Below are 25,513 nucleotides of genomic sequence, written 5' to 3' on the forward strand. Positions count from 1 at the left end.
CATCACTGAAAATAATTTGCTTATGTTTGAATGTGACCAAGAATCCGTCAGTTAGCAAATACTGTAGGGTCTTAAACGCATCCCTGCGCCGCAGGGGTAATACGTACGGTTACGTGACTCTTCTTGTCCTCAGGGTTATTTTGCAGTGTTAGTATAAAAGGAAAATAACGGGGTAGTAGCGCTGATCTTGATTCCACAAAAAAATGACATAAAAGATGAAGAAATTCTTATCTGCACATGCAGGTTCTCCTTCGTTTTTAAGGTCCTCGTTTATATATAGTTTGTCGTACCATGCAAATAAAAATAATATAACGTGTAGTTCCTTCTATACAGTTATTTGTTATGGTACGTCACGTGAAAAAATAATCATGGGCTCACCCCCAACTCACAGAGGTTAGAGTTGTTGCACCCTTGTCTTTAAATTCTATTGCTGGGTAAAATGTTACCCCCGCACATACAGTGGATGGGTGTCCTCACGGACCTAACTTACGTGGAGGAAATATATCATCAAGCTTTAAAGGTTTCCTTTCTTATTCCAGACAGGAAGTTTTTGCGACAATAATTGTAGTATTTCCAATTAAATTACCATGTGAATAGCGTACCCGTACTCACACATCATCAGATGGCTCCAATCACATCAAGGTATCTTTGCCCTTCTTCCAGCAAAATACTCAGTTTTATCATTAGTATAACAAAAGTAAATTTTATTAGACACAAATACTAAAAAAATGTCTCTGTCCCCCAATAATGAGGGTGATATTCCTGTGTTAGGGTCTGAGGTCTTGCAAGCCCGAGTGGACTTCCTGCTCTAATAGAGCAGGAAGTCCACTACTGACATCACGAGTGATGTCAGTAGGGCCGCCCACAAACGGCAGGCGTTCCTTCGGGAACGCCTCAGTTTCTGCAGCCACCCCCCCTACCCGCCTACAAAACGGGGCGAGCTGTCGATCAACTTCGACAGCCGTCCCGTTTTGTTGCGAGCCCCGGAGCGAGTGAAGGTCTCACTCACTATGGGGCTCGCGCACACGTCACCATCGACCCGCTTGCGAGCGGGTCTGAATCAGGCCCTCAGTTTATATTTTAGGTTTTATTTTGTTTTTATTACTGGGGTCAAGTCCAGACTGAGCTAAACCCCCAGCACCTACAGCGTATGAATGTGCAGCGATAGAACTGTATAACGCCCAATGTTGTCTTGAAATATATTGTGGCGGTTGATGGATATATACTTATTGATCAGCCCAATAAAACCAAAATTAAAACATCAAGGGCAGTGTCTATCATCAAACGCTGGGAACTAAGAAGGAAAACAAGGAGTATTTTTAGGGTGGATCTTGAACTTAAAACAGAAAACTTTGTACTTTCAAAGCTGCTCTCCTGATCCCTCCCTCCCCCAAATAAACCCCCTAATTGACATCCAGTCCTGTGATGCTAGCATTAGCTTTCTAACCTCACTTTGAAGCGCCTGATATCAAAGCCAGCCGGCATCTTTCCGAATGCTGTGTACGGGCACACCACTATTATGACCCAAGCAGATATAATCTGGTAGAGAGGAGTAAGCGAAAGGTGGACCAGAATTACAATGAGTTTTGGGAATGAATGGCAGCCTCTGCAGTACTGCATGGCATAGGCTAAGCTTCTTCTTGTGTTTAAGACAATTCGTCAGTCTTAGGGGGGGGGAATTCAATTAGCAGCGGGACTTACTGTGGGCTTTTGCTCCGGGTTTAAGTCCCCGGAGCTATTCATTTATATCCTGCAGTAAGCCCTGCAGCTAACGCGCAGTACGGCATAGATTACGGATGCCCGGGGCTATGAAATTGCAGCGTGCAGTAATCCCATGACCAGCCCCGAGGGTGCCCTTAGCGCAGATTTCTGTTCACACCCTCCAGAGTTGTGAACAGAGGGCCTGATTCAGGCCCGGTCGCGAGCGCTGAGCGCTCGCAACCAGGTCGGTGGTGGCCCACAGCGGATGCGCACGACAGAACCGGCTCCGTCGTCCGCATGCGTGAGACCCGGCTAGCGACGGACACTCCGTCTCGCAACAAGGGGGGCAAGCTGTCGATGTTGAGTGGCGGGCCGGGGGGGTGGCTGCCCAAACGGAGGCGTTCCCATGAGAACGCCTGTCGTTTGGTGGCGGCCCCACTGACATTACGAGTGATGTCAGTGGAGAGATTCCGGCTCTGTCAGAGCGACCCGGTCTGAATCAGGCCCAGAGATCCGCATTAAGGCTAGGTGACTTGTATCCCAGCCGACCTTACGCCCGATGGAAGGATATGTCCGGTGGCCGTACGCCCTGCGAGATCCGATGCACGACCACGGAACCCTTCCATTCCGCATTCACATGCATGCTGCCAACAGACGTGCAGCACATTTGACGGGATGACCTCACTGACGACGAGCGTGCTAAGCCTTGGAGAGAGAGAAAGTGGACGGAGATAAAGTACCAACCAATTAGCTCCTGTCATGTTACAGGCTGTGTTTGAAATATGGGCGCTGATTGGTTGGTGCGTTTATCTTATCTCTCTCCAAGGCTTTTAGTGCATATACCCCTAGAAGGCGCAATGGAGTGTACACACTATGCAACGTGAACGATATGTTGTTCCAGTTTGCCTGAAAACTACCTATCGTGTAATATATTGCCCGATGTGTACCCAGCCTAAGTGTACCCTCAGGGCTTACCACGGGCAGTAAGTGAATAGCTCCAGGCTCTTAACCTGGGAGGTAAAAGCCTTGCGCTGAGTCCCGCAGCTGATTCCCCCTTACGCTGGGCCGGACCTTTGTGTGTGCATGTAAATGTGTCGTCATTTCAGCGATGTGAGCTTCTCGATTCACACACTTTACACTACGTGGCCAAAAGTCTGTGGACACCTCCCCTAATTAGTGTGTTTGGCCATTTCAGCCAAACCAATTTTTACCAGGGGCATAAGATCAAGCAGCCTTGCAGTTTCCAGAGACACACACAAGTGATATAATGGGTCGTGCTGACGAGCTTAGTGACTTTCAATGTGGCGCTGTTACAGGATGCCACCTCTAAAACCTGTGCTAGCAGTGCGTCTGAATACCTTGCCCGCGTACTCAGTACATCCAGCTGTGCACCTGAACACCTTGCCCGCGTACTCAGTACATCCTCCTTTGCCATCGATCTTCCGATACCTTGCCTGTATACTCAGTACATCCTCCTGTGCCATCGGTCGTCTGATTCCTTGTCCGCATACTCAGTACTACATCCTCGTACAGTGTCCTCGCTAGTGCTTCTTCTGAAGTACACCCTCCTGGGCCTCATCGGTGTTCTAACCTCCATTTCCCAGGTGTATCGGATACCTGACCAAAGGGCTGCGACCTGCTTGCTGGGTGCAGCTTAAACCCATATCCTGCTTGGAGGGGTCACTGGTGAACACCTCCAGCACATTAGACATTTGGTCAGATCTCGCCAACATCCGATACTTGTGGATGAGGGGGTCATACATCCCGGCCCCTCGCCTCCCGATTCCTTCCACAACGCCGGACCTCAGCTTTCGTGTCATTCGTGACAACCCTTGTGCATCAAAGTTCTTAGAGAGCTCTGCACTGCGGCACAGTCTTCTCTCTCTACTATACATGCCGGGTTCTAGGACTCAGAGGGAGCCACCACCTCCAACCTGATGATGCCACCGCTTGGCTACTGCTCATGTGCAGCTGGCGCCATCTTCATATACAAGTGTCACATGTCTGCTGGCGCGTCCTAGTCACATCGCATTGCCACTTAGATGCATTTTCAGTTAAAAAAAGATGCAAAAAAGACGCCAGGCGCTAGCAGAGGCTTGGCGACTCACACACGCCAGGCAAGTCGCGCTGCGTGGCGTATTGAGGCTAGATGTATGAGGACACCTCTGTATATATACATACATTTGTATGCATACATTATTATTATTATCCTTTATTTATATGGCGCTACAAGTGTTCCGCAGCGCCTTACATAGTACATACAACTAATAAGTGAACAAGAAACAAGTAACTTACAGTGCAGGACAAGGACACGACTTATATACATTGCCGCAATAGCGATTATAACACAATAAGCAGCAGGGAGTTGGCAGAGACGTGTTAGGTGCCCTTGTGGGGAGTGAGGAGTAGAAGAAAATACATATATACACAGTCCAAATAGAGATGGCACTTTAAATAATGTAACAAAGAATTGAAGTGGGTGGGCAGCAGAAGACCACACCGGGTCCTCTCTGTCAGCTAAGAACAAGAAAAATGTTCTCTATCGCGTTCACTGTTGTAACATGCAGACATAGTATTAGGGACGGCATCTGGCATAAACACTTCAGGATGACGTTGGTGTAATATTTCGAGGACTGTTTTATTAGCACACATTAGGCCCATATTCATCCCACTTGAGTACTGTTGCTGTCCATGTGCATAACTCTACGGCACCAGCCTACTCCTCATCTAGTGGCTCCTTCCGGCAGGAGAATGCACCGTGGGGCACGGCACAGGTCATCTCACACTGGTTCCACGTTAGACAACGAGGGTTATTGTGAAACTGCAGAAGTACAAAATGGCTATTGTATATTCTGTTGACATTATAATGTCAACACGGTCGTAATGTTTGATAAAATGCTGACATGATTAGAATATTGACTAACTGTTCCTAGTGGTCTAATGTTGACTTACCTGGCATGTCGGGTCCAGTGGCTCCAGCGGTGTGTTACGGATCTGGTGTACGCTGTGCAGCTTCCAGCGATGAGTATTGCTATTCCTAACCCTCCCCCTACTGCCTAAACCTCACCTCTCGCAGCCTAAGCCTCCCCCTAGTGCTTAACCCTCCCCGTAGTGCCTAGCCCTCCCCTCCTGTAGCCTAACCTCCCCTCACCCTTGTGCCTAACCCTCCCATCCCATAGCCTAACCTTCCCTCCCCCTTGTGCCTAACCCTTCCCTCCCGTAGTCTAACCCTCCCCGCCCCCTTGTGCCTAACCCTCCCCTTCGCCTTGTGTATAACCCTCCCCTCCCGTAACCTAACCGTCCCTTCCCCCTTGTGCCTAACCCTCCCCTCCGCCTTGTGTATAACCCTCCCCTCCCGTAACCTAACCGTCCCTTCCCCCTTGTGCCTAACCCTCCCCAACCGTAGCCTATCCCTTTGTAAATAACATAACCATATGATCCTACAGCCTAACCATAACCCTACCTAGTGCCTAACCCTCCCCCTAGTGCCTAACATAACCATCTGCTCCAACACTCTATCCCTCCCTAGTGCCTAACCCTAACACTTCCATAACATAGCCTAACCCTCCCCCTAGTGTCTAACGTAACCATCTGCTCCAACAGCCTAACCCTCACCCTCCCTAGTGCCTAACCGTCCCGTAGCCGAATCCCTAACCCTCTGTATAGTGCCTAACCCTCCCCCCCCTTCCACCTGGTTCTTGTAGAATATCAACATTATGACTACTGCCCATAGAAACCTGCAGCGCAAATTGTGACGTCTATTTCTGGTCGGTAATCACAATTTTCCTTAGAAAGGTGAGATGTCTGGTGTACTGCAGGGTTTCCCCGCTGAATATAAATGAACAGCATATACAGGGAGGGACATTGCCTGCATTGCAGGAGGGCGCACATCCTTCTTCTCCTGCAATATGACTCCATATTCCGCTCACGTCCTATAATTTTATTCTCCATCTCTGCTGCTTCCTCACCAACTATAGGTGCAGACTGATCTCTTGGGCTGTTGCCAAATACAGGAAGAGGTTGTGCGCCTGTATGTTTACCGGGAAGTAACTGCACTTTTGCAGATAAAGAATCATCGTGAATCACGCGTTTTGCAATTTATGGATGACCCTTTGTGTCCAGCTTATCAAATATCTGGACCTTTACTTTCTTAAAAATGTTATTTTGGCAGGACTCCTTTCCTACAACTTATTAAATAAATCTGACAATGTACTTAGAGGTTTATTTTATTAAACTCTTTGACGTGCTCCACTTAACTTTTATCTTCTATTTACACCAAGATACATTGATCGGAGGTTTCTGCCGCTCCCTTATGGCCCAACAAGGAGTAGGTGCTTAGAGGTTTCCGCCATGCAAGCAAAAACAGAGGAGAGCTTCTCCGTAAGGTCGCACACTGGGCCTGATTCAGAGCCGGACGCTATTTGCGCTCGCTCGTTCTGAAAAAGGGGCCGGCTATTTAAATTGAGCGCTCGCTCTTTGCGGTCTGTTGACGCCTCTATGTCTGAGCGAGCGAACGATACATGCGCTCGCTATTTTGTAAAGACGCCTCCTGGTCGCTCGCATCCTACGTCATCTCCGCTATTTATTTGATTAATCAAGTACATCGAAAGGCGTCTGAACTGCTCGCAGTGCTTGTGGTAGGATTTTCCTACCGCAATCATGCGAACAGTTCAGGCTAAGAAACAACCAAGTGACGTGTTCGATGATGCTGCTTTGTTAATAATGCACACCCTTAAAACGCCCGTTTTGACCTTTTGGCACGCCTGCGTTCATATCTCCACTCCCCGTTTTCAAGCACCTTCCCCTGTTACCACCCACAAACGCCTCATCCTGTCATTCAAATTAGCAGGCACTCGCTATTTTGCGAGCGCTCGATTTCCGACCGCACTGACTGGTTGGCGCATGCGCATTACGACCCATACGCATGCGCAGTTGTGCGAACATCGCTCGGAGCGAACCAGCGGCCGCTTACGAGCGGCTCTGAATCAGGCCCACAGCTTAGAGAGTAGTCACTACTACTCTTTATTACTAAGAGGTAGAGGAGTTTATAAATAAATTGTTTGGCATTTACAGATCCTTTAATTCTATCGTTAAACTTTTAAGCACATTTTGTTCAAGTGTAACATTCCCTCCCCTATGGCAGAATATATGCCCATTGTATCTGTGACAGAGCTTGGATATATTTTAATCCATTGCCGTTAACCAATTACAGAATTTACAGAGTTAACGTTTTCCATATTTCACTCGCCGCATTGTCGCTTATCATGGAGGCAAGGCCAGATAGCCGAGGTTAGCGCTGAGGAATATGGGACCAAGGGTACAGCTGTCAGTGTCCATGCTAAATGGAGTAAGCCACAGATGTAGGGGATACGCAAGATGTGTCCTTGTGTGACAATGCCAGGCTGGGTTATTTTAATAAAATAGGAAAAGCAGTTTTCGGAAAGTCTGGGTCCTGCATGAGTCCCTCAGTGATATTTATGCATTGTTCCTGTTACATTCTCTATATAAGAGCTGCCATAGTAACAGACCCTACCAGCATGGGGAAGAAAGAGCAGGCTCTCCACCAGGCATGGGGGAAGGGTCACCCTTTTTGTTTTTCATCTTCTCTAATCTACAGATAAGAGAATGGTGTACCTGCCATCCTATACTCGCCTGCATCGTCAGGTCATTGGGTATTGCGTGTACCTGCCATCCTATACTCGCCTGCATCGTCAGGTCATTGGGTATTGCGTGTACCTGCCATCCTATACTCGCCTGCATAGTCAGGTCATTGGGTATTGCGTGTACCTGCCATCCTATACTCGCCTGCATAGTCAGGTCATTGGGTATTGCGTGTACCTGCCATCCTATACTCGCCTGCATAGTCAGGTCATTGGGTATTGCGTGTACCTGCCATCCTATACTCGCCTGCATCGTCAGGTCATTGGGTATTGCGTGTACCTGCCATCCTATACTCGCCTGCATCGTCAGGTCATTGGGTATTGCGTGTACCTGCCTCCTATACTCGCCTGCATAGTCAGGTCATTGGGTATTGCGTGTACCTGCCATCCTATACTGACCTGCATAGTCAGGTCATTGGGTATTGCGTGTACCTGCCATCCTATACTCGCCTGCATAGTCAGGTCATTGGGTATTGCGTGTACCTGCCATCCTATACTCGCCTGCATAGTCAGGTCATTGGGTATTGCGTGTACCTGCCATCCTATACTCGCCTGCATAGTCAGGTCATTGGGTATTGCGTGTACCTGCCATCCTATACTCGCCTGCATAGTCAGGTCATTGGGTATTGCGTGTACCTGCCATCCTATACTCGTCTGCATAGTCAGGTCATTGGGTATTGCGTGTACCTGCCATCCTATACTCGCCTGCATCGTCAGGTCATTGGGTATTGCGTGTACCTGCCATCCTATACTCGCCTGCATCGTCAGGTCATTGGGTATTGCGTGTACCTGCCATCCTATACTCGCCTGCATCGTCAGGTCATTGGGTATTGCGTGTACCTGCCATCCTATACTCGCCTGCATCGTCAGGTCATTGGGTATTGCGTGTACCTGCCATCCTATACTCGCCTGCATCGTCAGGTCATTGGGTATTGCGTGTACCTGCCATCCTATACTCGCCTGCATAGTCAGGTCATTGGGTATTGCGTGTACCTGCCATCCAATACTCGCCTGCATCGTCAGGTCATTGGGTATTGCGTGTACCTGCCATCCTATACTCGCCTGCATAGTCAGGTCATTGGGTATTGCGTGTACCTGCCATCCTATACTCGCCTGCATAGTCAGGTCATTGGGTATGGCGTGTACCTGCCATCCTATACTCGCCTGCATCATCAGGTCATTGGGTATTGCATGTACCTGCCATCCTATACTCGCCTGCATAGTCAGGTCATTGGGTATTGCTGCCGGATTCATACAAATCTATCTGACCAAATCTTTAGAACTTGGGGCTGCCCCAGGTAGGGATCGTTCTCTTCACTAGCTGTCCTGGATCATCATCGCTTGTACACAGAAGCCCACCGAGAGATGGGAGTTAATCCTGAGTCAGACGCAGACTTGTATTTTCCCGCAGTCACGTCTGCGTCTTTATACTAATGCCGCTAGAAAGCTCTTCCCTGGTGCGTCCGAATGTGAAAGGAGACCCGCGGTGTCTATAGAAACTGTATTACCGTCTGGTGCGTCTTTACATACCACCATTGATCACACCAACGAAACTGGCACCAGCCTTATGGCAGGTGCGGTTTCTGCTTCCGAGTATGGCCTCCTAGGTGAGCCTTTGTGCATCAGTGTACACAAACGCTTTCAGTGGTGCGCCTGCGTTACGCCTCTAACACTCCCATAAGACACGGCATCTCTGTGCAGCTTTTTAGCCACCCCCTGCTACCTCCCGGCAGTGGCAGATATTACCTAGGGGCTGCAGGACTGCACAGTAAAATCCGCCCACGCAGGGATTGCCCAGCAGCGGCAGTGACTTCCCATTGGACATGCTACTTACTAATCACACAAAGGGCAGGCAGTCCCGTGGGGGGGGGTGTTGTCTCCCCCTGGCACTGACAGTCCAGACTGCGATAGCAGAGAGCGGAGCGCTACTCACGGGTAGCCGCTCCCCTGCTATCGCTGCAGCCCTTACCAGCGTCTAGGGGCTACAGCTGATGCAGTCCCTAGAAGCCGGCCACTTGCTGATTTGCGCGCATGTGCGGGATTGCGACCTTTGCGTGCACACAATGACAGATCCCCTGGCCAGACAGATAAGGCGCCAACGCCCCAGTCACCGGCCAGGAACGTTCCACACATTTTTGCTAATGCGCATCTAAACCTGTACAGCAAACGCTGTTTTATTAAATATTATGCTTCCATTTTCTATACTCGGGCTAGGCCCTGTGGAGCTGATTCAGACCCGCTCGCTAGGATGCGTTCGCTCGTAGCTGGGCGATTGTCGCTTTCTGCGCATGCGTACGCATCGCAGTTCGTGTGTGCGAACCAGTGTGAGAGATCGGAAAGCGTTCGCTCGCCGTGCATAGACACCCCAGCAGAGTGAGTGACAGGAGAAGCCGTTTGTGGGTGGTGACAGGGGCAGGCCACTAGAAACGGGGGAGTGGAGGTGCGAACGCAGGTGTGCCTGAGCGTCTCAACGCCGTTCTCAGTGGCGTGCATAATTAACAGGCAGCGTCACTGTACACGTCACCTGGTTGAATTTCACACTGAAGTGATCGCAGTGCTTGCGGTAGGGTATGGTCAACCTCAAGCACTGCATTCGCATCTGATGTTACCCGATGTACCGATGGTTGCATACACTTCCTGGAGATGACGTGCGCAAGGCGAATGGCTGGTGGGCGTCTGCTTACACAAAGTGATCGCACGCCAAGACATAGTGGGTGTGCTAATGCCTTGCCGTGCGATTGCCTGTCTTGCTGGGCTTGCGCTGGATTTGCATACTCTAGGTGCGAGGAAATGACTGAGCTCCTGTGTTCATTCTGACATCAAATGCAAATGCTCTTGTTCCTCTCGCCCTCCAAACTGACCCTCTTTGGGTTTTACGTATAGATCTGGATGGGTACAAACCTCAATAAGCTCCAATAAGTGTCTGTGGTTCCCTAAGTCAGGGGAATCAGGCCCCATATATATATATATATATATATATATATATACTGTATGTGTGTGTATATGTATGTATGTATATATATATATATATATATATATATATATATATATATATACATATATTTTCTACTGCCCAGACTTATTCACCACGATAACATTTACATAGCTGCAAACGGGCTGTCACAGGTTATCATCATTTCTTTACTTTATGCCAGCAGAGGTCCCTCTAGCTGTGTATGTATACATTTAGTGTACACTGTGAGTGTACATGCAGAGCACTAAGTGTACTGTATTATAGAGTGTGAGGCTATTAGATGTTACTGAGGAGTACAAGGCCAAGGACATAGAGGGGCTTCTAATACGTGACAATCATTGCTACAGTATATATTATTTATAAGCTTGTATTATACTGTACAATAACACTACTCCTGTATAACAGAGGTAGGCTGCAGTATATAACTCGCCTGCAGCTCGCCTCCCTCCTAACACCACGTCTGTTTTTGTGTCCTTGAACTTAATGTCACACAAAAAAACACACACACAGGGACACACACACACACATTGTCACACACACAGGGTCACACACACACACAGGGTCACACACACACAGGACGCACACACAGGGTCACACACACACAGGGACACACACACACACACAGGGTCACACACACACAGGGACACACACACACAGGGTCACACACACACAGGGACACACACACTCAGGGTCACACACACTCAGGGTCACACACACAGGGTCACATACACACAGGGTCACACACACAGGGACACACACACACAGGGACACACACACAGGGTGTACACACACACAGGGTCACACACACACGGGTCACACACACACAGGGTCACACACACACAGGGACACACACACACACAGGGACACACACACACAGGGACACACACACACAGGGTGTACACACACAGGGACACACACACAGGGTCACACACACACACACACAGGGTCACACACACACAGGGTCACACACACACAGGACACACACACAGGGTCACACACACACAGGGACACACACACACAGGGACACACACACACAGGGACACACACACACACAGGGTCACACACACAGGGTCACACACACACAGGGTCACACACACACAGGGTCACACACACACAGGGACACACACACACACAGGGTCACACACACAGGGTCACACACACACAGGGACACACATAATTACTGTCACGACCAGGGGTGACAGGCTGCTGAGATCGCGGCGCTTACCGCTCTGGGCGCTGTGGCATGGTGTTTCCAGCAGAGGTGCAGGTTCCTGGAGAATAGCGCTGGGTGCTGTGAGTCTCCGCAGACCAAGGGCTTCCATCTGGAGGCAGGTGAGAGGGGCTGAGACTGGCAGAGCTTCCATGCTGTGACCACTGGGCGCAGCCATCTTGGATTTGGGTCACATGTCGTTTCTGGCCAGTCAGGTTCAGTCTGGGCTGGGGAGGCTAGCAACCAATCCTGCACTACCTGAGGGTACTAAAGTGCTGTCCAGAGGCTCTTTAGTTGCCAGTGCAACGTCTATCACAGCGTATGCTGTGAGCTAGTTCTCTGTGCTCCTTTGCTCATTTGCTCATTTAAAGTGTCAGTACCAGTGTGTTTCTGCAGACTCCCCTCTCAGCCTTGGTGCAGTTTGCTCCTGTTACTACCTGTCTCCTGATCCCGTCTACCTGCTATACCCAGCCTACCCCGGGTCTCTAAGTTCCGCCAGTGTCTCGCAGCCTAGTTCTGATCCCGTTGCGTGCCACTGCTTCATGAGTCATACCCCCCTAAGGCCGGCTGCCTTCAAGTACCAGCAAACAAGTCCTCATTCCTCATCCGACTCCACTCCGGGTCCAAGCGCACGCCAAGCCGTGACAGTTTGCACTGGCCAGATGGATTCGGCCAGTGGACAGGATCTGAGCGCTGAATTGCTCCAGGGTATCGCCAGTCGCCTAGAGGGACTAGAGGCGTCTCAGCGCCAAATGGCTCAGTTCCTGCAGGAAATGTCTCTTCGCCAGGATACGCTGCAAGCTTCCCTGGTTACTGTTAATTTGCCTGCCGCCACCAACCAGCCAGCAGCTCCAGCTGTCCCTGGTCCACCTGCACCATCTCATTTGCACCTTCCGACCCCCAATAAGTTTGACGGGAACCCCAAGTTGTGCCGAGGGTTTCTCAACCAGTGTGACGTCCACTTCACACTACAGCCTGCGAACTTTCCTTCTCCAAAATCCAAAGTGGCATATATAGTGTCTCTACTGACCGGTTCTGCCCTGGACTGGGTTTCGCCTCTCTGGGAGAGGTCCGACCCGTTACTAGACAACTACTCTGGATTCCTCACGTCCTTCCGGAGGATTTTCGACGAGCCCGGCAGAACAACCTCCGCGACGACGGAAATCCTGCGACTTCGCCAAGGGAACCGACCAGTCAGTCAGTATATCATTCAATTTCAAACGCTGGCTTCGGAACTAAAATGGAATGAAGAAGCCCTGACTTCCACCTTTTGGAATGGATTGACAGATCGCATAAAAGATGACCTCGCCACTCGTGATCCGCCGGCTACCCTCAATGAGCTTATCTCAATAAAGTGGATTTGCGGTACAGAGAATGCCAGAGTGAAAAAACTAGGGGAGATCGCTTTAGGTTCCGGCCGACCACTACTCCAACCCTCCCTCCGTCTGAACCTGCGGGTGACGAACCCATGCAGATTAACCGGGCCTGCCTCATGGTAGAAGAACGGCAAAGACGCCAACGAGAAAATCTATGCATGTACTGTGGGGAGACCGGTCATATGGTTGCAGCCTGCCCACGTCGTCCGGGAAACTCCTGATCCTAATCTGTGCTGGAGACACCAGGTTAGGAGTGATGTCTCCGTCTCCGTCAAAAAATGAATCTACCCTCTCCATTACTTTTGAGATCTCCACTGGTTCTAAAACTGTTCTTTCTCTCCTCGATTCAGGGGCCGCTGAAAATTTTATCACCGCTGAACTTGTCCAGAGGCTCCGGCTTCCTGTCTCCTCTCTCGACCACACCATCACTCTATCTGCTGTAGATGGCACTCAGATTACCAACGGAATCGTCTCTCAACGTACCCTTCCTGTGCCAGTTCGTATCGGAGCTCTCCACACTGAAGCTATCCGATTCCTAGTAATTCCCAAAGCCTCCCATGAGGTCATCCTTGGATACCCCTGGTTACGCAAGCACTCCCCCAATATTGATTGGGGCACCATGCAGATCTTGTCCTGGGGAGAAACTTGTCAAGTATCCTGCCTTCCTCAAATCAAACCCGTCAAAGGTAGTTACATTGCAACCACTACTCCAATTCCCTACCAGTATCGCTCCTTCTCCGATGTCTTCTGTAAGACCGGAGCCGATATTCTGCCTCCTCATCGGGAGTGGGACTGTCCTATTGAGTTGATTCCTGGCAAAACTCCTCCGCGAGGTCGTACTTACCCACTCTCCCTACCCGAGACTGAAGCCATGTCAGCATACATCCAGGAGAACCTGCAAAAGGGGTTCATTCGACCATCCTCCTGACCGGCAGGGGCAGGATTCTTTTTTGTGTCTAAGAAGGATGGAGGCCTGCGTCCTTGCATCGATTACAGGGGCTTAAATGATATAACCATCAGAAATCGCTACCCGATACCCCTCATTACCGAACTTTTCGATCGAGTAAAAGGTGCTACTATTTTTACCAAGCTGGATTTAAGAGGGGCCTACAATCTCATTAGGATACGAGCCGGGGACGAATGGAAAACAGCATTCAATACTCGAGACGGGCATTTTGAATACCTAGTAATGCCTTTTGGTCTCTGTAATGCTCCTGCTGTGTTCCAAAACTTTGTGAATGAGATCTTTCGGGACTTACTATATATCTCTGTGGTAGTATACCTCGACGATATTCTGATATTCTCCTCCAACATTGTCAGACATCGATCCCAAGTCAAGGAGGTGTTAACTCGCCTACGAAATAACCACCTGTACTGCAAAGCTGAAAAATGCGTATTTGAAGTTCCCTCAGTTCCCTTTTTAGGTTACATCGTTTCAGGTGCCGGCCTTGAAATGGATCCCCAGAAAGTTCAGGCAATATTGGACTGGTCTCGTCCGAATTCTTTGAAGGCAGTACAAAGATTTTTGGGCTTCGCAAATTATTATCGAAGGTTTATCAAAGGATTTTCCACTCTCATGGCACCCATTTCCGCCCTAACTTGCAAGGGGGCAAACCCATCCCGATGGCCTTCAGAGGCTGAAACTGCCTTTCAACTCTTAAAGCAAGCCTTCATTTCCGCCCCCGTGCTGAGACAACCCAACATTAACTACCCATTCTTTCTTGAGGTAGACGCCTCTTCTGAAGCGGTAGGGGCAGTACTATCCCAGAAACTCGAGGATAGCAAGTTTCATCCCTGTGGCTTCTTCTCAAAGAAATTTTCCCAAGCAGAAAAGAATTATCCCATTGGAGAGCAGGAATTATTGGCTGTGAAACTAGCTTTTGAAGAGTGGCGTTATCTTCTTGAGGGCGCGATGTATCCCATCACCGTTTATACAGATCATCGGAATCTCCTATACCTAAAAAATATTCAGTGCCTGAGTTCCCGCCTGGCTCGATGGTCAATATTCTTTTCTCGTTTCAATTTTACTTTAACTTTTCGCCCAAGCTCACTAAATCAAAAAGCAGATGCTCTCTCTCGATCACTCTCCTCCGACGCATCTTCCGAAAGTCATAAGGAAACTCCAGTTCTAGACTCCAGAGTATTCACTACCACTTGCATTCAACCTCCTCCCGGGAAGACATTTGTGGCCTCAGATATGCGCAAGCAGCTTTTGAAGTGGGCTCATACCTCTCGTTTTGCCGGACACCCGGGCATACGCAAGACCTTGGAATTCCTGCAACGATCATACTGGTGGCCTGCTATGAAGTCGGAAATTGAAGCTTTTATCGCCTCCTGTCCACAGTGTGCTCAACATAAAACATCCAGACAGGTTCCTGCCGGCACACTCCTACCTCTGTCAGTACCAACCCATCCTTGGACACACCTTTCCATGGACTTTGTAACGGATCTACCTGTTTCCAATGGGTTTACCACCATCTGGGTAGTAGTGGATCGTTTCTCCAAAATGGTTCATTTCGTTCCCCTCAAGAAGTTGCCGTCTGCTCCAGAGTTGGCTCAGTTATTCGTCGACAACATCTTCCGTCTCCATGGACTTCCAACTGAGATTGTTTCTGATAGAGGGATACAGTTCGTAGCCAGATTTTGGAGAGCTATATGTTCTATCTTTCAAATCAAACTGAATTTTTCAACAGCTTACCATCCTCAGTCTAACGGGTCTACAGAGAGGGTCAATCAAGACCTTGAGACTTTCTTAAGAATTCACATGTCTTCATCACAAGACAACTGGGCGGACACCTTACCCTGGGCCGAATTTGCCCATAACAGCTCCTATCATTCATCTACGGGGCAAACCTCATTCTTTGTAGTTTTTGGACTGTATCCCAGAGTACCAGAGTTTCAAGAATTGCCAGTCTTCGATGTACCAGCAGTGACCTCCACCCTACAGAAATTCTCTCAGATTTGTACTCAGGTCCATTCCTCCTTACAAAAAGAGCGGTGCCCAACCTAAAAACAGGTGACTTAGTATGGCTATCCACTCGTAATCTTCGCCTTAAAGTGCCGTCTATGAAATTTGCTCCTCGTTTCATCGGTCCTTTTCCCATCGTTCAAGTGATCAATCCAGTAGCCTATAAATTAAAACTTCCGTCCTACCTCAAAATACCAAGTTCCTTTCATATTTCCCTGCTGAAACCTCTCATCCTGAATCGCTTTCGCAAGACTCTGCCACGCTCCCCCAAAGTCTTGACTGAGAGGGGTGTAGAGTTCGAGATCAAACAGGTCCTGGACTCTCGTTTTCGTTATGGGCAACTCCAATATCTACTGGATTGGAAAGGTTACGGTCCCGAAGAACGTTGCTGGGTGAAAGCTGAGGATGTCCTGGTAAACCCAAGAAGTGTCCAGAGGCCACGCCTAAAGGAGGGGGTACTGTCACGACCAGGGGTGACAGGCTGCTGAGATCGCGGCGCTTACCGCTCCGGGCGCTGTGTCATGGTGTTTCCAGCAGAGGTGCAGGTTCCTGGAGAATAGCGCTGGGTGCTGTGAGTCTCCGCAGACCAAGGGCTTCCATCTGGAGGCAGGTGAGAGGGGCTGAGACTGGCAGAGCTTCCATGCTGTGACCACTGGGCGCGGCCATCTTGGATTTGGGTCACATGTCGTTTCTGGCCAATCAGGTTCAGTCTGGGCTGGGGAGGCTAGCAACCAATCCTGCACTACCTGAGGGTACTAAAGGGCTGTCCAGAGGCTCTTTAGTTGCCAGTGCAACGTCTATCACAGCGCATGCTGTGAGCTAGTTCTCTGTGCTCCTTTGCTCATTTAAAGTGTCAGTCCAGTGTGTTTCTGCAGACTCCCCTCTCAGCCTTGGTGCAGTTTGCTCCTGTTACTACCTGTCTCCTGATCCCGTCTACCTGCTATACCAAGCCTACCCCGGGTCTCTAAGTTCTGCCAGTGTCTCGCAGCCTGGTTCTGATCCCGTCGCGTGCCACTGCTTCATGAGTCATACTCCCCTAAGGCCGGCTGCCTTCAAGTACCAGCAAACAAGTCCTCATTCCTCATCCGACTCCACTCCGGGTCCAAGCGCACGCCAAGCCGTGACAATTACTCAATGCTCTACTGCCAGTTTATACATTTATTTCAAGTTCAATGACTTTGGACAAAATAAATGATTTATTTATTTGTAACATTCGCTATTTCTTTTTGTTGTACTGTATATGTTATATATATATATATATATATATATATATATATATGTGTGTGTGTGTGTTTAATAAAAGTAGGAACAAGCCGTTGCCTCGTTGGTGAAATAGCAGCAGTATGTAGCAGTATGGTATTCAGAAAGTCTGTCCTTTCAGCCAGAATGTACTATAGTAAGTGACCACCTCTGTTACACTACATATATCTACATCTTCAGTCCCTCCAACTTGTCTTCTTTAGAACGTTTGTCAGCACCAGGGCTGGTTCCTCCAGGGGTGCTGTGGTATAATGTGATTTGGTATCATTTCCATGACCTGGGCAGTTGTATCTGGAAATATGACAAGCTCAGGTACAGTAGGACTTGTTTTATATAGAACGCCTTTCAGGGCTTAAGGTATTGTGGGAAGTATCCGTACTGGTGTTTTTTACTAATCATATTGTAATTGTATATCAGGAGCGATCGGTCGCACCCAAAGTGACCGAGAATATGCAAAACGAGCGCTCAGTCACAAAGCACATCGTAAACACGGAAACACCCACAACAATGAAAGGACACCTCCTATCTCTACGGCCTAATTCAGAGTCGGTCGCAGGTGGCACCCTACGTCAGCACGATTAACACCTGTTACATTGTTAATTGCCTACAAACAACGGTCGAGGCAGAAACCATCGCCAGCACTCGCAGTGCTTAAGGTAGAACCTGGGCCCTTTTATACGTAATTATCGTGCTGTTAATGCCTTCACATAAACAGTTTCTTATTGGTTGCCTAATCTGAATCCAGCCTCATAGCGTTGTGTCAAACTTTACAGCACAACTGTTATCCCCCTTTCTCGCCATGATGATTTTCTCTCTCTCCCCCTTTCTGTTTCATCCCCTCTTCCCCTGTCTCTCTCTTTTTCCCCCTCTCTCTCTCCCCTCTCTCCCTCTCTCTCCCTCCCCCCATCTCTCTCTCTCTCCCTCTCCTCCCTCTCTCTCTCCCTCTCTCTCTCTCCCTCTCTCTCACCCTCTCTCTCCTTCTCTCTCACCCTCTCTCCCTCTCTCTCACCCTCTCTCCCTCTCTCTCTCTCTCCCTCTCTCTCCCCCCTCTCTCTCTCTCTCTCTCTCTCTCTCTCTCTCTCCCTCTCCTCCCCCTCTCTCTCTCTCTCCCTCTCCTCCCCCTCTCTCTCTCTCCCCCTCTCTCTCTCTCCCCCTCTCTCTCTCTCCCCCCCTCTCTCTCTCTCTCTCTCTCTCTCTCTCTCTCTCCCCCTCTCCCCCCCTCTCCCTCTCCCCCCCTCTCCCTCTCCCCCCTCTCTCTCTCCCCCCCCCCTCTATCTCTCTCTCTCTCTCTCCCCCTCTTAGAGTCCCTGAGGCTCCGGTTGTCCGGCCTAGGCCCTAGACTGGATGTCTGTCTCCAGTCACTGTTACCAGTTACCCCTGGGTGGGTAGCATTGTTGGCAGTAGCGGACATCCGGCTCCACTGCCAAAGTCCTAAATGGAGAGCCTGCCAAAATTCTTACCATATATGGCATTTCTGTGCACAAATAACTATCATAGCTTGGAAATTTCCCTACAGAGCTGTTTAGAAAGAAAATACGATTATACATAGGATCGATTCTGCCTTTTTAGGCTAATAAATACTAGTCCCAACTTGTTTTGCTAATAGGTGTTATTTGTCTGATGCCAATCAGATGCCTTTGGGTATCTGAGTATTTAAGCCTCTAGCTGCGATACCAAGACTGGTCTTCAGATTAATGACCGATAGACCAGTATGGTTCTTCTTGTCTGTCACTGGGCTGATTTCGGATATCGGATGGATCCCGGATGCCATTTTTCTTTTCCCAGTACAGTCTCCTTTTAACAACAAGTATTAGACGGTGCTTTGATCACTCTTTGCAGGTGGCAATACTGCCTTCCCCTGCCATGGTTTGCCCCTAAGTATGTACATTATTACTGGTCCCATTTTACCCTAGATGTTCAATCCATCTGCAATTATTACTGGTTAATTATGTGCAGTATTCAGAGAATACCTGACGCAAGCATCCGGCAGGCTGTTAATTGACTCTTGATGACCGTGACTCCTCTCTAGCATTTTTTAACCATCCTTCCATCTCAGGGGGTCATTCAGACCCGCTCGCGAGCAAATGACGCTCGCAAGCGGGTCGATGTTTGCCTGAATGCGCATGCGCACGCGGAGGGAGCTCCGTCGTGCGCATGCGCGAGACCCGGCGAGCGACGAGAAATACATCGCTCGGGGTCTCGCACCAAAGAGGTTGTGCTGTCGATGGTGAGTGACAGCACGCCTCCTTTGGTGGGCGTGCCGGGGGCGTGGCGGCCAGACGGAGGTGTTCCCATGGGAACGCCTACTGTCTGAGTCCGGCCCCACTGACATCAGTAATGATGTCAGTGGGAGTGACTTGGCTCTGATAGAGCCAAAACCACTCCTGGGCTTGCGGCAGCGAGACCCTACCGCAGGGTCTCATCGCAAGCCCGATGTTCGCGATGGTCAAAGACCATCGGGACCATCTTTTTGGCCGCTCACATATGCTGTGGGTGGTCACCCACAGCTATGCGAGCGGCCAGGAGGCTGCTCCATTTTCATGGAGGAGGGCCCTGATTCAGAGCGAGCACTCTGGTCAGAGTGTCCGGCTCTGAATCAGGCCCTCAGACTCTGATGGTTATTTACTAATGTCACTGAGATACGGAAAGGTATATATCAGCTGTGACAAGGTCACTGGCATAGTGGTGGAAGGCAGATATATTTGCCCCAGGTTCCTGACCTATGTATTTTAAAAACACCAGGAAAATGTTTGGTTGTTGTTATCAGGTTTGCTTGCTTTTTTGCAAAACTGGAAAAGGGTTCCTGGGGTTTATGAATGGAGAGAGAGGGTGGGCTCCATTCGTTTAGGCTCAGTTCGGGTCTTTGGGCTGTTAGCCTCACAGAAGGCTTTTTAGGGCTTTCAATTGTATGTGTGTGTTTTAGAGGCTGTTAGGCTGATCATTGGGAGAGACACTGCCTGGGGAAAAGGAGAGTCTATGGCAGGGGTTCCCAACCACGGTCCTCAAGGCACACTAACAGTCCAGGTTTTGAGGATAGCCATACTGGAGCACAGGTGACTTAATTAGTACCTCAGTTATTTTGATTTAACCATCTGTGCTCAAACCTGGATATCACCAAAACCAGGACTGTTAGTGTGCCTTGAGGACCGAGGTTGGGAATCACTGGTCTATAGTGTCTCTGTGAGAGAAAACAGGCTGCTGAATGAAACCAAGGGCCTGATTCAGAGCCGCTCGTAAGTGGCCGCTCGTTCGCTCCAAGCAATGTTCGCACAACTGCGCATGCGTATGGGTCGTAATGCGCATGCGCCAACCAGTCATTGCGGTCGGAAATCGAGCGCTCGCAAAATAGCGAGTGCATGCTAATTTGAGTGACAGGATGAGGCGTTTGTGGGTGGTAACAGGGGAAGGTGCTTGAAAACGGGGAGTGGAGATCCGAACCCAGGCGTGCCAAACGGTCAAAACGGGCGTTTTAAGGGTGTGCATAATTAACAAAGCGGCGTCATCGACCACGTCACTTGGTTGTCTCTTAGCCTGAACTGTTCGCATGATTGCGGTAGGAAAATCCAACCACAAGCACTGCGAGCAGTTCAGACGCCTTTCGATGTACTTGATTAATCAAATAAATAGCGGAGATGACGTAGGATGCGAGCGGCCAGGGGGCGTCTTTACAAAATAGCGAGCGCATGTTTCGTTCGCTCGCTCAGACATAGAGGTGTCAACAGACCGCAAAGAGCGAGCGCTCAATTTAAATAGCCGGCCCCTTTTTCTGAACGAGCGAGCGCAAATAGCATCCGGCTCTGAATCAGGCCCCAAGTGAATTGTGCCTGGTAAAACTTATTTTATTAGTGAGCGAGGACCATTCTGTGTTTAGTTAGTGCTGGACGGCAAGGTGTTTATTTTTGTAATTTGTTTTTGTTTTTTTGCTGCCTAATAAAACTGGCCGAGGTCAGTTGCACCAGACCAACGGACTTTGGACCTCATTCAGACCCGCTCGCAAGCGGGTCGATGTTTAGGCCCTGCGCACACGCAGCGGCCGCACTGCACGTGTGCAACCCCCTGAACGAGAGAGAAATTCTCTCGCTCCGGAGCTCACTACAAAAGGGGCGGCTGTCGATGTTGATCGACAGCTTGCCCCGTTTTGTAGGCGTGGCAGGGGGGTGGTTACACAAACGGAGGCGCCTGCCGTTTTGTGGGCGGCCGCACTGACATCAGTAGTGATGTCAGTGGGGAGCTTACTGCTCAATCAGAGCAGAAAGCTCCCTGGGGCTTACGGTTTCCGACACCCAACCTTAGGGTCTCGTCGCAAGTCCCGATGGTTGCAATGGTCTTGACCATCGCGACCATCAACCTGGTTGGTCGCTAAAGCTGTGGGTGGTAACCCACAACTTAGCTAGTGCCACCTGCCCAAGTCCTAAGCCAAGCGGCCGCCCTCATTAAGAGCAACCGCTCGTATTTTGCGAGCGCCTCTGAATGAGGGCCCTTGTGTGATCTCTCAGCTGTTGCGCAGTACCATGAGATGATACCGGTTCCCCTACTCTGTTACACAGCATTAAATTAAGTAGCGCACATCAGCCATTTGCTTGCATTGGCACGTATTAAAGCTGGCTGCTGGGGTTGCCCAATAATCGCCTGTTTTATAGGAAATTCAGTATACCATGTGATAAATTGTATCTTTATTTCTAATCTTTTTTAGAACGTATTTTGTTCTTTGATAAAGTAACGGTTAGTTGACTTTCTATTGTTGTTGCCTATTTAGTTTAACGCACTTTGATGTCTGAGGGATCGTCCGCCTCTGATGAAATCACCGACCCTCCATTCATAATGCAAACACTTATGTCCAACCCTTTTATGTCTTCCCATTGTTACAGGTTGTCAGAGGCCAATAGGTCTTTCCAGCGGGAAAGCCAAAGTGTGCAGTTACAGCGGGTGGTACTATTGCAGCGCCTGTCACGTGGACGACCACGCCGTTATCCCTGCTCGCCTCGTTCACAACTGGGACACATCTAAACACAAGGTATGGCGATCTCCATGTACAGTAATGCGGCACGCTAGTTACCATAACAACTGAATAACTAATAAATGCAGATTACTTCTATTTCTGTAGCCTTTCCTCGGACTTCAACGTAGACGACACCGGTGTCACTGACCATAAAATTATCACAGATGACATTAAAGCTCTAATGTACAGGCCCAAAAAGCGCTATAATCGGGCACTATCTTATGTATACGATTAATAACGATAAGAAAGATATTGGACTTAAAAGAGAAGGCCAACCCAAGAATCCCACAAAGTGCCATTACCAGGAGCCCCCAGGATACACTGCTTGTTCCTGTAGCTGGGCAGACACTTGATACTTGCACATATCATATCATTGAATGGAAGACTCATGTACAGCATTGCAATTGGCATTTAAAATATATATAATAATCTATTCCATGTGCAGTGCTGTGCCTATCAAATAATATTCAGATTGTGTTACGATAAGAGTGTAAGCTTTTCAACATGCCCTTAACTGTGGAAAAGTAAATCTAGGTCACAAAAGTGTGTTAAATTGTAATATGTGATGATAATTTGCATGTAGTCATATGTAGTATATTATGTATTGCAAGTATAGTGAGTAAGTTCCTGAGTATGCTTCACTTCTCCCATCTGCCCAGCTATGGCTGGTAACGCCTGGTCTATGCAGCACTGTATTGCCCAATAGTAAGTCCCTGAGTATGCTTTGCTTCTCCCATCTGCCCAGCTATGGCTGGTAACACCTGGTCTATGCAGCACTGTATTGCCCTTTAGTAAGTCCCTGAGTATGCTTCGCTTCTCCCATCAGCCCAGCTATGGCTGGTAACGCCTGGTCTATGCAGCACTGTATTGCCCTTTAGTAAGTCCCTGAGTATGCTTTGTTTCTCCCATCTGCCCAGCTGTGGCTGGTAACACCTGGTCTATGCAGCACTGTATTGCCCAATAGTAAGTCCCTGAGTATGCTTCACTTCTCCCATCTGCCCAGCTGTGGCTGGTAACGCCTGGTCTATGCAGCACTGTATTGCCCTATAGTGGCTAAGTCCCTGTGTATGCTTTGCTTGGCTGGTAACACCTGGTCTATGCAGCACTATATTGCCCAATAGTAAGTCCCTGAGTATGCTTTGCCTCTCCTGTCTGCCAGCTACGGCTGGTAACACCTGGTCTATGCAGCACTGTATTGTCCTATAGTGGCTAAGTCCCTGAGTATGCTTTGCTTGGCTGGTAACACCTGGTCTATGCAGCACTGTATTGCCCTATAGTGGCTATGTCCCTGAGTATGCTTTGCTTGGCTGGTAACACCTGGTCTATGCAGCACTGTATTGCCCTATAGTGGCTATGTCCCTGAGTATGCTTTGCTTGGCTGGTAACACCTGGTCTATGCAGCACTGTATTGCCCTATAGTGGCTATGTCCCTGAGTATGCTTTGCTTGGCTGGTAACACCTGGTCTATGCAGCACTGTATTGCCCTATAGTGGCTATGTTCCTGAGCATGCTTCGCTTCCCCCGTCAGCCCAGCTATGGCGATAACACCGGGCCTATGCAGCACTGTATTGTCCTATAGTTGCTCCTTCAGCTTACCCTATGCCTCTCATGTCCCCACAAGGCAACTAATGCAAGCACTAGTGGATCTATCAGTACATGTGGGTAGCCATCTTGTCCTGTAGGGAGATGCTCCACATGAGGTGTCTCCCGTGAGATCATGGCAGGTCCTGACTCGAGTTGAACTAGCCGGTTTACTTCCAATATGAAGGACTCTTTTGCTTCGGCTCAGGTCTTCTGTCCGAGAAGACAGGCATGTACTCGTGTGACATCAGATGGAGCTTGTGGCAGGTCTAATCTGCTCTCAGTAGTAAATGTTGGAATGTTTACTGGTCAGTCCCCTCTCTGTGCAGTCTTCTATAAATAAAGCAATGAGGTTGAGTCTTCTGCAGAAACTTTCACTTCAGATGTGAGCTACCAAGTAAGGGACTGGGCATATAGGAGCAGTGTGGTGCAATGGGTCCTTTAGCGCCCCCCCAATATTTGGACCGCCCCAGCCACTAACTTTGTATATTCATAGCAATTTTCATTCATATGGGGGTGGGTGGGGGGGGTTATCTAACTCTTCAATAACCATCAATTAAGTTTCGGCTGCATCTCCTCCTCTTTGATTACCACCTCTCCCTCCCACCTCTAATACCTCTGCATCACTTCTCCCCATCTATGGATCCCTCTACCCAACTTGACTGTTCCCCAACCATTACTCAACAAGAAGTCTCTCTGCCCACTTCTCTGCCATAGTCTATCCTACCCTACCTTTCCTCTGAGACTGCTGTCTCCACAAACTCCACCTCCTTCATCTACTTTTGCCCCTTACGTCATAATCTGCCTAATTTGCCCCCTCCTTCTAGAGTGTAAGATCTCTCGAGCAGGGCCCCTCTCGCCTTCTGTCTCATATCTGCACCTCCTTTGTCTTCGACCTTCAGTATGTACGGATTGGAAGTGTCCATTCTGTCATGGTTTTAATGTCGGAACGTATGAAGAACCCTCTCCTTGTAGGCAGCATGTGGTAAACGCCCCTGATCAGAGTCCCTGTGACTGATGAAACCCTGTCTGAGTGGTCTAGGCTATTGATAATAAGCGGAACGGCCTGTACATGCTTTCTGATGCATAATGTACCTGGCAGTCAGAGAGGGAAGTCGCTGTCTGTCTGTGACAATGAACGAGCCTCATATTCTCCTGCAAGCACAAGAGAATCCGGCTGCATCTGATCCGCACAACAAATTGGCTTCTGTTTCATGGGTCCTTTATAGTAGCCTAATGAAGCCTGATTAAGGGATGTGAAAACATTGCAATACCCACATTACCTTTAAAATGGACTGAAATGAAGAGCAATTACTTCTAGTACCTGTACCATCTTTTCCTGCATTGCCTGTCTAGCCTGATGATGGACTGAGCTAGCGGCTTTGGCACCCACTGTCTATTATGTTAGTCCTTGAATGTAACATTTTGCCATTTGTTAAATGCCAAAAAGTCCTCACTCCATGGGAAACAACTGTTTTTGCTGCTTTTCAAAGGGCTACGGCCAGTGATGGTGATCGGCGAGTATCAGCAGCGATAGTCATGTCCTGCCATAACTTTGCATGGGCATGTTAGCTAGTGTATACTTAAACAAGGACAGGGATGGTACATAGAGCCGGACGCTCTGACCAGAGCGCTCGCTCTGAATCACGGCCGTCAATCCTTCATTTTGGAGCGGCCTCCTGGCCGCTCGCATAGCTGTGGATGACCACCCACAGCTATAGCGAGCGGCCAAAATGATGGTCGTGATGGTCAAGACCATCGCGACCATCAGGCTTGCGACGAGA

General features: G+C 49.1%; 1 protein-coding gene across 3 annotated transcripts in view; it reads left to right on the forward strand.

Moving 5' to 3' along the window:
- The window catches only part of PLEKHM3 (pleckstrin homology domain containing M3), a 231,817-nt gene that overhangs the window by 69,636 nt on the left and 136,668 nt on the right, over positions 1-25,513 (forward strand). For all 3 annotated transcript variants that reach the window (XM_088461836.1, XM_088461838.1, XM_088461837.1), the window contains exon 4: positions 22,018-22,163. In XM_088461836.1, the coding sequence (XP_088317962.1) occupies positions 22,018-22,163 (146 nt within the window). The remainder of the gene's footprint in view (positions 1-22,017; positions 22,164-25,513) is intronic.

The sequence above is a fragment of the Taudactylus pleione genome, unplaced genomic scaffold, assembly GCF_031769625.1.
Source record: "Taudactylus pleione unplaced genomic scaffold, aTauple2 ptg001109l, whole genome shotgun sequence".
Taxonomy (NCBI): domain Eukaryota; kingdom Metazoa; phylum Chordata; class Amphibia; order Anura; family Myobatrachidae; genus Taudactylus; species Taudactylus pleione.